The sequence below is a fragment of the Hirundo rustica genome, chromosome 3 (assembly GCF_015227805.2).
Source record: "Hirundo rustica isolate bHirRus1 chromosome 3, bHirRus1.pri.v3, whole genome shotgun sequence".
NCBI classification, from domain to species: domain Eukaryota; kingdom Metazoa; phylum Chordata; class Aves; order Passeriformes; family Hirundinidae; genus Hirundo; species Hirundo rustica.
In genome coordinates this window covers 61,551,781-61,566,949 of record NC_053452.1, presented here as the reverse complement: position 1 = coordinate 61,566,949, position 15,169 = coordinate 61,551,781, and the positions used below count along the sequence as shown (strand labels likewise).

Here is a 15,169-nt window from a genome sequence, read left to right as displayed (position 1 = left end):
AGATTAGCCTTGCCAAATAAATGAACTGCTGGCAGATAGATCCTTTCAAAAATAAGGTCTATTATAAAATTAATACCCCTGGTTTTGTTGATTTACATTTTAGTTCTATAAAACTTCCAAGGAGCAGCTTTGTTTTGGTTTTTTTTTCCCTCACCAGTGTCTGCAGACTAAATTTTTTGTTTTTAAAATAATAAGAAGGTATGACTGCTGATTCTCAACTGTGTCATTTGTGGTCAAGTTGTGTCTTTGATAAATACTTTTAACTATCTGTGGGCACTTGCTTCTTTTGATACATGTGATTTCAATTGCATCTTTCTACCCCTGTCCCCAAAATCTTTATTTGTGTCTTTTTGAAGAGTTAGTCAGATTGCCATGCTCTTTATTGACACAATGCTGTTCTATCAGACTGAACAAGGCACTACTTTAGATTTATTTCTTCTTTATCTCTGGAATATCAAAGCTCAGTGTTTAGTATTCTGTTGCTTTAAACTATAACCCAAGTGTTTGCTGGCTGTGTAAAGGAAATCTCTTGGATCCTGTTTTAAAGGAAGGCAGTGATGGTGTGAAAAAATACTCTGAAGAAATGTGTTTCCTTGCTCACAAGTAAATATTATGCAAAAAAGTCTTAAGGCATGTGCTTTTGTTAAAATTCTCTTTCTTTTGGAAAGATCTGTCAATTTCCACTTGACTTGTTGCCTCTTCTTCAGGCTTCTTTTGAAATTTTCTCTCCACATATGTTCTCTCTCTTTTCACCAGGGACTTGAGTAGTTCTCTGCTCATGTGCTTTTGTCCTATTTGTAGCCAGACATTTTTCATTTAGGACCTCCTCCTTGCTTCCTCTGGGGTTTTTATTATAACCTTTTGTTTGCACCATGTCTTTTTCATAGCATTTTATTCTGTTTGTTTCCAGCTGTGTCCTTTAGTTACTTGTAGTCAGGTGTAGAAATGAGTCAGAGCTCAGTGACTGTAGTGTTATGATCTGAGTAGGAGGTAGTGATATCACCTGTTCTTGGAGAAAGCCATGGCAGAAACCCAGAGGTGCTGATTCATACACAGGCAAGACATAATTGGCAGCTGCTCCTGGCAGAGTGGTTCCCAGTGATTTGATGTACTTGAGGATACAGTGGAGCAGAATGCTGGACATGATGAGGTTTAGGGTTTCCTCCTTGGTAGTAAAAATCATGGTATCACAGAATTGTTAGGGTTGGAAGGAACTTCTGAAGAGCATCTAGTCCAAGCCCCCTGCCAAAGCACAGTCACCTAAAGCATAGGAATGCACCTAGGTGGGTTTTAAATGTCTCAGGAGAGGGAGATTCCATGACGTCCCTGAGCAGCCTGTTCTAGTGCTCTGCCACTGTCAATGTGAAGAAGTTCTTCCTCAATACTGAGGTGAAACTGCTTGTGTTTAGTGATATTGCTCCTCGTCCTGACATCACTGAAAAGTCTTGCACCATCCTCTTGACACCTGCCTTTGAGATAAATAAGTGAGTTGATAGTATCACATAGGCAGTGCAAGACAGCAGTTGTTCTGTAAGTCTATCCAGCACCTCCAAAAACTCCAGGAAACAAGAGCTGCTGCTTCCTGGGGAGCAGCAGATTTACAGTCTCTTTCCTCAGTGTGAGGCACCACTGCTGAGTGAGTGCCAGCTGGTGTTTGGAGTGCAGCTGTTTGCCTAAACCAGCAGTGATATGACCATGTTCAATGACAGAAAATGGCTGTGTGGCCTGGCCTCTCACTCAGAGCACTGAGGTATGAGGCAACACATGTTCATGGCAAAGAATACATAATGCTCTGATTCGTTCCAATGTTCTGCACATTTGGCTTAGCATCTGAACATTCTTTCAGTGTACCAGCCTGTAATAAAGAGGCCCCAATTAAAATTTAACACTTGAGAATACAGGAAAATTAATAGTTTCTTTCTCCCTCTAGGTGCTCATTAACAGTATTTTGCTATACTTGACATGCTTCTTCTTGTAGGCCTTTTCCAAGAACAGTTCTGTAGCAGCCCATCTGCTTTATTTAGTTGATTCAGAGCTAATGTGTGCTGTGATCAGCTACAAAGACATGAGGGGAAGAAGATCTCTTATTTTTGTTGCCTTGCCCTTGATGCTTCAGTTGGGGTCGGAGAGTGTCTATGAGGGAGCCACAGAGTTTGCCTAGAAGATGTCTAGACTTTAGGATAGGGAAGGCAGAAAAAGAGGGAGGTAATCTTTGCAGAAACCACAGTGTAGGCAGAGAGTGGTAGTGTCTTTGGAAAAACAAATGCTAAACAAAGTTCTCAGAAGTGATAGACTTTCCTCAGGGACCAGGTGAAAACTGTTGCAACCCAGGAAATTGTTTCACCTTGCTGAGAAAAAGATTTGAAGGAGAAGATGTGTAAAGAGACAGTGGGAAAGGAGAGGTGCTTATGAATGCTGAGTTTGCCTCATCTAGCCATTGTAATTTTCAGCATTTCAAAAATTCAGAATTTTTGATGATGATCGCTCTACAAGGTGCAAACTGACCCCTGCTGAATTCTGAATCTCATTCCAAGTATACATTCCCTTAACTCAAAATTTCTTGGCCCATTTGGTTGTATGATCACCTATTTTCAGACTAGGGGAGGAGAATTGAATTGTCTGCAGCATGGACACTGTTTTAGGGCCTGGGTACACATATGCAGTTTGTGCTGCAGTCTTTTTGTAGCTGATGACTTTGCTCTAAATGTTCTTATTATAAGGACTCTTCATAGCTGAGGTCTGTGGACACATGGAATATTTTGGGGGAAATCTACTTTCTAAGGAAAGAAGTTATTCTCCATGTGCAAATGAATTAACACAATGCCTGTAATGATATTTGTTGGCCTAATCATGACAACACTGATGTGATGTAATATAATTCCTTACTGCTTTAATAATTCTTCAGATTCACACTTCTCTAATTAATGGACGACCTAGTGCTGATGATCCATCACGTGAATTACTGGAGTTCACCTCTGCGCGCTTTATTCGCCTGAGATTCCAGAGGATACGGACACTAAATGCTGATTTAATGATGTTTGCACACAAAGATCCAGCTGAAATTGATCCCATTGTTACACGGAGGGTAAGTTCTGGCAAGGCAGTAAAAAGGCATGTGTAGAAATTCTCTTACAATTACAAGTGTTGTACCTGCCTTTGTTTGCCATAGGAAATTTTGGGAGATTGTTGCTTTGTGTTATTTGTTTTCATATTGTATTTTATGTTACTTATTTTTATATTGGGTTTTGTGTTATAATGGTTTGTTCTGTACTCCCCTGTTCTCCTGGAAAGTGTTTTATTCCAAGATTTGTCCCTACCCCTCTTTCCTGTCACTCCTCCCAGTCCCCTCCTACAGGCCCTGTCTATCATTGGATTGTTCCTCGCAGTTCTGGAGAGTTCGGCTAAGGACATTGAGTGATAGGGCAAGAGCTGAGGAGGTTCCTCCCCTTATGTTCCCATTGGTTTCTTTGAATGTCCCTCCAACCCTGTTCCACTCCCACCTTATCCCTCACTGGGTGTTGGTTTGTCCCCTCCCCTGTATGTAAGCCTGGACCAAGAGGTGGGGCGAGGACTTGGCCTGAGCAGCTGAACTGAGGCAGGCATCCGATCAGGATGAAATAAATACCTTGGACTTTGTCTTCTGACCAAGTCTGGCTCCTTTCCTCTGCCATCGACATGATCTCTCCCGTGATAAGGGGAAAAAGCCCCTTTGCCACTCCCCTGGTTTCTAGGACCCAGGGAAGTTTTCATGTCTGGTCACAGTCTCGAGCTAGCTTGGGCAAAACGGAGCCAGCGGCTCCGATAGAGACAAGTGACAGGAGATCATGAGTACCTATTGTTATCTTTCAAAATCCTGGTGTTTGAGAATTCCCTGTGCACTCTATTTTGTTATCTTCTCTAGAACAGAATTAACAATTTAACCTTTTCTTCTTACTGATGTTATTACCATAAACACCCAGCTCCTTTGGCTGCAAACATTTGGATGTAGGTATTTGACAAGTGTTTGCTGTTAGCATCACTTGCCTCTTCTACTCAATCCTTTCCTATCTTTAAAATGCTTTGAACACTCCCTTTGAGTAGAAATTCTAATTGTACTATAAGTAATAGCAGGGCCTGAATGCAACATTTCTGGCATTTTCATATGATTGAGGGTTGCAGTAAACATTTTGAGTTTTAGCTTGAAAGAATGAATACAGCAATTAAACTCACACCGTACCCGTACTCTGGTCTTCTCCACTGTGCCTTGTGTGTGCACATCCCTGTCTCTTCTTTCTGCAATATTCACTTCCTTTCTAAGCCATATCTCCCTGTTGTCCTGCTGATCAAATGTTGTGTGTTATTCTTATCTTCCTCTGATTTTTCTACTAAGCATTCTCAAAAATTTCTTTGGGGAATATATAATTTTCCATGTAGTGTTTTTTGGTTGGTTGGTTGGTTGGTTGGTTTTGTTTGGTTTTTGTTTTTTGGTTTTTTTTTTCCCCACTTCCTCTTCCTGTTAGTCATCATATTATAGTGGTAATCTAAACTTTCCAAACCAAAAATAAGTCCTGTTATGAAGGGGGGCGTATCATTATTCTTGACTTTAGTTACTATCATTTGACAGTTATAGATAAGAAAATTTGCTTCTTCTGTTCCCCATTTCTGGTTTCCCTTTCCTTGTCTAAATAGAGAGTGCTAGCTACTTCTGAAAGTTTGGAACAAGCCAATTTGTTTTGAATTAGAAACCCAGAATCCCTTCCAGTTGAATGCAGTTGCTGCAGCCTCACTAATCATGAATACTGTGTTTATGTAGTAGTGGACATTAAATAATCTGATTCTAGGTGAATAGAGATACAAAGTTGAATTAGCACTTGAAAAATTAGTCCAAACTCATGAAAACTGACTGCAGGATGATACACTGATTTCTCAAACCAACAAAGAACTGTAACTTCTGCGTAGCATCTCTCCATGAGGCTGTCCTCAAAGGAGCAAGGAGCAGCTGAAACTTGCCACCCTTGTCAGGAAATAAATGGTAACCACAAATTATACATTTTCTTTGTGTTAGAAGGTTTACTACAAATGACAAGAGTTCTCATTTTGTTTGATATATTTATTCATGATCTGATAAAGAGGTTGAACACTGTAATAGCAAAATTTGCAAATAGCATGTGGGTTTTTTTGATTAGCCGGCTGTGAGCATGTTGCAGGACCCTTGCTGAAACAGAAGACAATGAATGAGATTCACTTTTCACAGGCTTTGTAATATAAGACTATGAATATATTTCTATTCTTCTCTCATTTTAGGGCTCCTAATCCTCACCAAAGAAAAAAGAGAAATGGTCAAATGGCAGAAAAACAGGTCAAAAGTGCTTAAATCTCAGTAATAAAGACTGTTTCATGATCATTCAAAAGGCCAATAATGAAAAAGTTCTTCTTTCCACAGTTCAGTGAATGCCCAAATTAGACCCAGCTAAAGTGAAGAAAGGTGTTTCATAGGTTTCTTCCTAGCTTTTCTCCTCTTCCCATCATCATGCCTTTTCCTTTTCATATTTTCTGAAGAGAATAAATTCTATAGCATTTGACTTTTCATTATCTAGTGTGCATATAGCCTTTTCCTATTCTCATGTTTTTGTATGCTGTGTATAAATTGACATGGCTTTTGTGACTTCAAACAAATGGAACTGTGCCAATTTACACCCTTTCTTTCACTCAGCCTGAATCTGTTGATCAAGACACGGCTTGGATTACACTGTCTGCTGTATTTGTAGTAGATCAAAAAAGAAATAAAACAGGACCTGACAGTTTTGTCACAAGAAATGAATTCTGCAGTTTGGCACCTGCATTTTAGAATCCACTTAGCAATTCAATTTCTGTTTTGTCTTACAGTATTACTATTCTATAAAAGACATCTCCGTTGGAGGCATGTGTATATGTTCAGGCCATGCAAAGGCTTGTCCACTGGATCCAGTGACCAATGTATGTATTTTTATTTTTTTTTAATGTTTCTTGTCTATAGGGTGAAACATGAGGGGAAAAAAAGAAAACAAAAAACCCACACCCACACACACAAAAAAAACCCCAAAAACAAAACAAAAAAACCCCCACAACCCTCTGATATTGATATTCTACAGAGCTCTGTGAATTTATCTCTGTTTTTCACCTAGAAGAACAGTCAGAAGCAGTGCCAGAATGAAACAGTGCTAGCAGCCAGAATAATAAACATTCATACAGTGTCAGCAGAGGCTTTCCTGAAATGAAAGAATAGGTTTCAGCTAATTCATATTGGAAGTTTCCTAGGAAAAACAGAAATCTGGGTTACACTATGTAGCTGTAGAAATGAGCACTGTCAGTATTTTTTTTTTTTTCCTCATTGATATTGATCAAGATGTTTCCTAAATTGCTGTCAAATATTTAGTTGATGCTTGCAAACACATGATGGCTCTAGAATGGTGCGTTGGCTATGTAGAAAGTGTCAATTGAATGATCAGTTAAGCTAATCTAGAAAACCATGAGCTGCGCATAATAACTTTTGAATTGTAGCTCTCTTTTTTGCACATAACCAATGCAATCAAAACATAACGTATATAATTAATATAGAAATATAATTTGTTACTGATTGTCCAACTCTATGCACCCTTTATTACTAATACTGAATTTGCTGTTTACTAATATTACATGCCACAGTGTGGGATCTCTGCATGTCCTATTCACTTAAATAGGAGCTTCATAGGATTTAACTAAAAATCTTATTTCTGTGTGACATTAAGCCATCATGTAAGAAATAATTTAAAGAAATGACAAAATCTTTTAGAGAATACCTTTAGAGTTCTAAGCAATTTCTATGGAACCTTGTAAAAATTGAGCAAGTTCCTTGGTTTAACCCTTGTGAGAATTTTCTGTAATGATACTTGCAGCAAGTGTTGAACTATTGTTTCAGATGCCCTTAGTGATGAAACTGCAGCATTGTCTCTGTGCCATCTGTTACAATCAGGCTTGCCTCAGAAAATAAGTGCTGCTGCTGAGATTAATACATATTTCAGATAATTTGGCTACTAGACAAAATAAAGCCATTTTGGCAAGTGTGATGTCCTGTTTTGCACGACGTTAAATGTGTATTTGTTGTCTGACCAATATAAAAAATAGCAGAAGTGAAACAGCTCAAGCCAGAAGAGATTTGGAGGTTTAAGCTCTCCAGGGATATTCTTTAGACTGAGCCATGCCAAAATATACTTAAAAACATTATAACTTTGTTAGCAGAAAGGATCTTTCCCTTAGCATTACAAGGAGTAAACTTGCTGGAACTTACTGCCATGCTTTTCTGAAGCAGTCCTTGAGTTAGACTTGTTTTGCAAGATTTATGCTTTGTCCTGTGAGCTGTGGAGTTTCTCTGGCTTGCTGGTTTGACCTGTATGGCCTCACAAGGACCACAGAGAATCCCCTTCACTAAATAACTATTGGGAAGGCAATTTTTACTTCTCATTTTTCCAAACTGCAGGGTTTTTTACCTTTTCCGAGCTGCCTCGGTGGCTCAGGGAGTTTGGGAGTTCCCTACAGTAGTATTTTCATGCTGGGACTAAGGTGGTCTTGTGGGGAGCTGTAAAGTGACTGAAAGGCTGGATCTGTGCTCATCTATTATTACTTTAAACACTCCAGCTCTCCCTCCCATAGAATTAGTTACACAGTTGGAAGGTTACACGATAAGTTGACTTATCTAGTCAAAAAATAATACGAAAGTATAAAAAAAAGGCAATTTGTATTGGATCAGCCAACAGAATTGATTTCATTCTGCAGCAGCAGAATTGCTGCATTGAAGGGAAAGGTGGACTGGCTCACTCCTTCAGGGGTCAGATCAGTTTTCTTGTATCCAAGGACTACCTGTACTTTGGCTTATTTGTTTTGTTGGGGAACTTTCCCATCCTCCTTTCTTTATCCAATTGGAATTAAATTCTGTGTTCTTAGATTCTCCTTAGATTATCTGGCCAACTTTCTCCCTTTGCTTTGTGGCTGTTTTCTTCAAATAGAGCTATAGAATTTAAACACATTTGGTGAATGCAGGATACATAAATTAATAAAAGTGGATAAACAAAGGAATTACAGAGTAGAGCCTTTCTTAATGTTTTAATAATTTGAACTGGGATGCATATTATGTACACGGACAGATTCTTCAAATCATCACATTGTGTAAATATTTGTTTTTCTTTTAAATTAGAAATCCGTCTGTCAGTGTGAGCACAACACATGTGGAGAGGCATGTGATCAGTGTTGTCCTGGTTTCCATCAAAAGCCTTGGCATGCTGGTACTTTCCTTCATAAGCATGAATGTGAACGTAAGTTGAAAACAGTACAGAAGAAAAAATTTATTGCAACTGCTACTGAAAACTGAAATTGGGCCCTGTGTGATTTTGCAGTTAATTTGGTTTCTAACCACATTGGTTTATGGATAACATTTGATGTGATGTTATTCACTTAATTAGACTGACTCAAAAGACTTAGCAGAAAAATTACATGTAGAGTTGTGGTTTTATTGAACTCAAAGTACTTTATTATAACATGGTGATATTTAGAGAATGCTATATTAAAGAAATCATCTTGTGTAGTTTTTATGATAGTTTTGTTTTGATAAAAAACAGGGCTACGTCCTGGTAAGCAAAAAAAAAAAAAAAAAAAAAATCTCATTACAGGTTTTCCAATATACGAAGCTTTACTGGTGATTTCTGTATAAATGGCATTTTTATATGTTATAATGTTCATCTTTGCTGAAACAACATATTTTTGTGTGATCAAAATGCAAGTTGAGTGTCTGGCTTTTTTAAAAGAAAATACAATTTATCTAGTTTTCCAACATGGAATGAAAACATACCTTGAAATATTAACTTCCCACAGGGTGGGAATTTAATTTTCATATTTATTGTAGTAAGGGTAGTTGTAATTGAACTTTAGCATCTTACTTGCAAAGATCACATACCACTTATATTTCTGAACATAATAAAATCTAATGTACCATTACACAAAGAGGTTATTAATTTGTAGGATTTCAGCTATAATTTTATCATGAGTGAATAAAAATAAATAAAAAGGAGTAGATATGCCCATATTTAGAGTAGCCATTTCTTATTTGTGTCCTGTAAACTTTGGTCACAGAGGTCTTTGTTTTAGTTGGGACTGTGTTTGCACTGGGAACGTATTATGGAATGAAAGCAGGGTACATTTAATTTCATGTTTAATGTTTAAGAGACACTTACACCCTGTTCAAGTCTTAGTGAACTGTTGTACTGTCTTGGTGGAAACAGTTCCCTGGGATCTGGTTCAGATGTAATAGGAATGCTTCCCAACAATGTTGAAAAGTTTTGAATTTCTCTTTAGGATTAAATGAATATTTTAATACCATGGGGAAAGGGACGGTGAGCTACCTCATCTTCACTGCAACAGTTTATTAGATTATCTTTCGTGTATTTAGACCTGAAGTCTAAAGTTCTCATATAAATTTCAAAAGAAGATTTAAGACTGGGAATCCTTTTGTTCTGCCCCAGTTCTTATTTGCATATGTGCAAGTGAGATGTTTTTAGGATCTCTTTCAGCTTTTATTTTAATTACTTTAATTTATTCACACCATCATGCTTGTGTGTTTTTCTTACAACTCCTCTTGTATTTTAATTTAGATGACCCTTTCCTGAACCACATGTGTATGCAACCACCAAAATGTTTCTCAGCTATCAATGTAAATAGGAAAAAAAATTGAACAAACTAAAACAAACCAGGAACATCATAATTAGACTGTGTCTGTCAACTTCTGTACTCCCCAAGACAAAATATTGAGGAGAAAAAATATAGCATACAGAATTTTAGGCTCTGTTTGTAATGGGACCACATTGCCTTTCACAAATGAAGTAGCAAATGAATATTTGGAAGTGCTTTTACAATATACACAGAACCAATGATAAAATATTGAATGGCTCTTTTTAATACCCCAGTAACAGTGGGGCATCCCCAGTGGGAAAGTATTTGCTAACACTTTCCTTCTCTTTTAGCATGCAACTGTCATGGGAAGACTGAGGAGTGCTACTACGATCAGGATGTGGCAGACAGAAATCAGAGTTTGAATATCCATGGGGAGTACCTTGGGGGCGGAGTGTGTGTGAATTGCTCAGGCTACACCAGTGGCATAAACTGCGAGACCTGCCTGGATGGCTACTTCAGGCCAAAAGGGGTAAACGCCTTCCTCTGTGTCCCTCCGCCGCAAAGCTCGGTGTTCAAACCATCACTAAAGCAGGGCAGCTACTTACGTTACTAAAAAGAGTTTGGACTGCCATTTTGTGAAGGTTAACATCCAAATCAGACAGTGCAGCAGTTGCTTTTCACAGCTGGAAATGTATAAAGTTAACCCGGAGAAATAGGAAAGTGAATTGTGTTGATATGAAGGAATGCACTTGAGGTCAAGGGCTTCCAGCTAGTATTTCAATTTAATTTAAAAGAGGATGTGGTCCTGTAAACAGAACTTTTGCCTCAGTAATGAATTTCGAGTTTTATTATCAAAGTTCAAAGAAATATTGCTATAGTTGATATTGATGAAAGAGAGACTGTAATTTTTAGTTTTTAAATGCAATGCAGAATTAATAACCACTGAAATTCCATAGTGTTTCATGAAGGTCTTTAAATTTCAGTGCAGTGGAAATTGCTTTTTGTATTCTGTCATATAACACTGTATTTTCATCTAAGTGGAAGCTGTCAAAAGATGAATCTTATATTAGGTTGTATTGTCAGTATGGGTCATTCCTGCGCTTTAGACAGCTACACTATTAGTGTGTGCTTGAATTGCTTGTATTTCATCTGTGTATTTTCAGTTGGGTAAATAACAGTCTTTAGTCTGATTGGTGTTCAATCCTCGAAGAGAAAACATCAGCAAATAGCAGTAATTACATTTTCCGTGATAGACCGGATTTAGCCTTACAACTTGAGAAAAGGAGTACTGAGAAATGATTTCTTCAGCAGCAGGGCCCTTACTTGATTTTTTCTCTGTTTTAAGTTATCATCCAGCTAAAAGGGATTTGATATATATGTGTATGTTCATTTAGTATATCCATAGTATCTGTATGTATCTAGTTCATGCAGAAATTCTAATTTATATTCCTAGTGTGATATTAGACCAGGGTTTAAGTTTGGTTGAGGTAAACTCTCAAGAACAAAAATAAATTGTTCCATTGTTTAAATTTCACTTTTCTTCACTTACTTTTTTGCTCTCTTACTGACTAACATTAGCTAGTATTTTGAATCATGCTCACCAGAACAACTGATCTTGTCAATATTACTTTAGGTAGTAAATGCTTAAAATCTACTTCATTGCATTTATTGATTTTAATTATATAAGGTTGTTACAATCTCTACACCTGGTATTTTTTTTTAGTTGAAGACATATTTGCAGCTATGACACTACATATTTCTAAATAAAAATCCCAAATGTAACTTTAGTAGAATCACAGAACGTAGAATAATTTATGTTGGAAAGAACCTCTAAGATTGAGTCCAACCCTTAACCTAACACTGGCAAGTCCGCCACTAAACAATGTCCTTGAGTGCCACATCTACAGATCTTTTAAATGCCTCCAGGGATGGTGACTCCACCCCTTTTTGGGGCAGTCCATTCCAATGTTAGACAAGCCTTTTTGTGAAGAAATTTTTCATAATATCCAATCTCTGGTGCAATTTGAGGCCTTTTCTTCTTGTCGTAGTCTGCATGGACTACGTTTATAAGCTGTCTCATTTTTGTTAAAGTGTAAGCCACCTACACAGAAGTCATTCTCTTCTACTTTATATTTAAGATGTAAATAAATGTTTCCAATTATTGAAGGTAGGTTTTGGGGTTTTTTTCTTCTAACATCTAAATTTTTTAGGTATTGCCAGATAACCCAGATCCATGCCAGCCATGTTCCTGCGATCCAAATGGGTCTTTAAATGATACTTGTGTCAAGGATGAGAAGCACACAGAAGGAGGTAAGATCCCTCAAATATAGGGATGTTAAAAATGAAATTCAGCAATGGTCAAAGAAATACTGAATCACATTTTTGGTACCTTAACAAGAAAAAAACCCAGAAGGTTTGGTTTTTGTGCATTGTTTTGACTTTTTTTTTTTGTTTTGTTTTTGTTTTTGGTTTTTTTTTTTTTTTTTGTTTTTGTTTTTGTTTTTGTTTTTTTTGTTTTTTTTTTTGTAACTCATATTTCCAATTTGTTGAGGCTTCTTTCAGATTCATTTCTGGGAAGCTTGTGTATGTTTGGAAGAATATTCCCAGTGGAAAACATTGAAGAATTTTGTCATTAAAGAGCTTTATTCATTTAACACAGAGATTAAAACTCATGCAGCAGTGATAATATCTTTTCCTATCTAAGCATATTTCCATTTGAAATCTAAAAATAATTCTTGAAAGGTATTTATTTGCTTTCTGTGTTCTTCATGTGGGATTACAAGATGTTTACCAAAGCCCTGTAAAAGCTGTCTTCACATGGACATTGAGCTGTTCATTGGGCTTTGGAAACAATGAATTGCCATATTTTTTGGTTCTTTCATTGTAAAACATCTGAAAATACTGTAGGAAGATAACAAAACTCAAGGTTGGATCTTAAGAGATGGATAAATTGGGCTAATTATAATATGTGTAGCAATCCTTTAAAATAGAAATCAGTAGAACATAAAAGCAACAGAGCAGAGATGAAAAACAGGGCCCATAATCTGCTGTAATAACCATGTACTGATTGCATCAGCTCAGTAAAATGATACTGATTTACTGTCCCAGTGGTATCTCTGGTGGGTTGATCTTGGCCAGCTGAAGCTGCCCACCCCACTTTCTCACTGCACTTCTCAGCAGGACAGGAGCAGAACAGAAGATGAAGCAGCTCATGGGCCAAAGTAAAGATCAGGAAATCATTTTCCAGTTATCATCCTGGGCAAAACAAACTTTACTTGGGGAAAGTTAGCTTAAGTTGTTGACAATTTAAATAGTTTCAGGCAGTGATAAGCAAAGACAAATATTAAAAATACAACTCTTCTGCCACTTTCTTTTTTTTTTCCCCAGACTCAACCTTACTTCTTCATTGCAGAGCCCTCCTCTATCTTCTCCCCCTGCAGGTGATGCAGGGTGATGGCAAGCAGAAGTCATTGCAGTGGTCATCATAGTTCCCTTCTGACAGTCCCTCATCCTCACACTTTTCCCTGGCTGCAGTGTGGGTGCTCCCCATGCGCCTGCATGGGGATACATCTTAAGAGTCACTTTCCTTCACGAAAGCATTTTTTCTACAAGCAGTTCTCCACGGAACGTAGTTCCTTCAAGAAATATCCAGCATTTCCTTCATGGGCTGCAGTGTGGATATCTGCTCCAGCCTGGTTTCCTCCAGGGGCTGCATGGGTATATCTGCTCTGGACCTGGAGCGTCTCCTTCCACTCCTTTCCCTTCTCCATTCTCTGACCTGGCTGGCTGAGGGGCTTAGCTGTGTACCCTGTTGGGAGCTGGCTGTGTCTGTCACAGAGCAGCCCCATCCTTTTCCTCACAGAGGCTGCCCTTGCAACCCCCTCCCTGCTGCCAGCACCTGGGCATGGATACCCGGTGCAGAGTATCACGTGGAGTGATATGAGAGACAGTACGAGCAGAAGGGATGATGAATCCCAAAGCTGGCAAAAACACAGCAAGGCTCTCCAATGCCTGTACCAAACCCGTGGGTGAGACTTAAACAGGTTACAGATGACAGACAATGCAACAAAGAAACCTCTCAGACTCTGATTTTGAGATGGGAAATGAATAATTCAAACAAATGTGATGTCCCACTTGCATGTTACGCAGCTGTTTGGTCTCTCACTCTTGTCGTTGCTGCGGTCTCTCTTTTCACACCTTCTTCTCTGGCCTCTGGTGTGGGTCATCCTCCTGGAGCCTGGCAGCTGATCAACACTTAAAAGGCTGACAGCTCCACTCTCACAAGAAGAGGAAAGCAAAAAGATAAAGACATTTTTCCATCTTGTTTGTCAGTAATGGTGTCCTTAGGAGCTCTGAAAATGTCTTATGCTTCTGAACATTCAGCAGATCTAAACCATTTCATAGTTGCTTTCTAAATCTGCTTTCACTTTCTGAATCTAAGAAGGTGGTACTTTGCTTTGACACCTTGCTCTGTCTCATTTTGCCTTTTTAGTGCTCTGATCTTCTTCCTGGCTAATTCTTCTCTTGCCTCATTTCTGAATATCTCTAGGAAGAGAATTAAGCTCCTGTTTGGAACTTAACTAACTGTGTCTTTCTAGAAAATCAAGAAACATGTCATGCTCATATGTTGAAGATAACATCTGGGATTTTTTTTTCTGTTTTTCCTCCTTTTACTTTTATGGCAGGTAGACAGACCTGCTCATCCGGCCCCAGGCATTCAAAGGAGCTGTTGAATGTTCTAGTTTCTCCAGTCTCAAAAACCAGAGTTCTTTGTTCTCTTCACAAAATGAAAACTCTCATCTTTTTCTGTCTTGACTGTAACCAGCTTCTCCTCATCTTCCTGAAACTTAACTCATGCTGCTGCAGTTGGTTGGAGGCCTGTTGCTTTTGAGCATGTTAGAATATTCTTAATCTCTGTTGAATCTGCTATTTACAACACATAAAGGAATTATTTTCCTTTATTCTTTTCTAAACTCATTGATGCCTTCTGTTTCCAAGTTATTTACTGTAGAGGTTACTCTGTGTGTTTAAACTATTTATTCTCATATGTGACAAGCACAATTGTTGTTTAGATAACTGCCATCATGTAAGGAATTCCCTCCCCAAAGTAATCCATGCACTTGTTCTTGGGACCAGTTGTCTGTGTCCTGCCCAGTCTTGTAATTCTAGCGAGAAGTAGACACTTTGCACTGTCTGGACAGAGGACAGAGCATAATTTTGATATCTATCTTATTTTTTGTCTGTTTTAAGACCTCAACAACAAAAATAAGCCAGCTCTACATAGATCTGGGCATCACAACTATTCTGCCTACAATGGAATTGATTTTTGCTCTTTATTCTTACTGTCTTACTGCTTATTTGCCTGGTTGGTTTTTTTGTGTGTGTGTGTTTGGGTTTTTTTTTTTGTTTTTGGGGGTTTTGTGGATTTTTTTTTTTCTTTGTTTGTTTGTTTTGTTTTTTTTTTTCTGTTTTGTTTTGTTTGGGTTTTTTGTTTGTTTGGTTGTTTTTTTTA

The 15,169-nt window shown here is 38.0% G+C and overlaps 1 protein-coding gene across 4 annotated transcripts in view; it reads left to right on the top strand.

Moving 5' to 3' along the window:
- Positions 1–15,169, top strand: part of LAMA2 (laminin subunit alpha 2) — a 346,441-nt gene that overhangs the window by 124,411 nt on the left and 206,861 nt on the right. For all 4 annotated transcript variants that reach the window (XM_058420096.1, XM_058420095.1, XM_040060645.2 and 1 more), the window contains exons 5-9: positions 2,906–3,085; positions 5,866–5,955; positions 8,189–8,306; positions 10,008–10,186; positions 11,868–11,967. In XM_058420096.1, the coding sequence (XP_058276079.1) occupies positions 2,906–3,085; positions 5,866–5,955; positions 8,189–8,306; positions 10,008–10,186; positions 11,868–11,967 (667 nt within the window). The remainder of the gene's footprint in view (positions 1–2,905; positions 3,086–5,865; positions 5,956–8,188; positions 8,307–10,007; positions 10,187–11,867; positions 11,968–15,169) is intronic.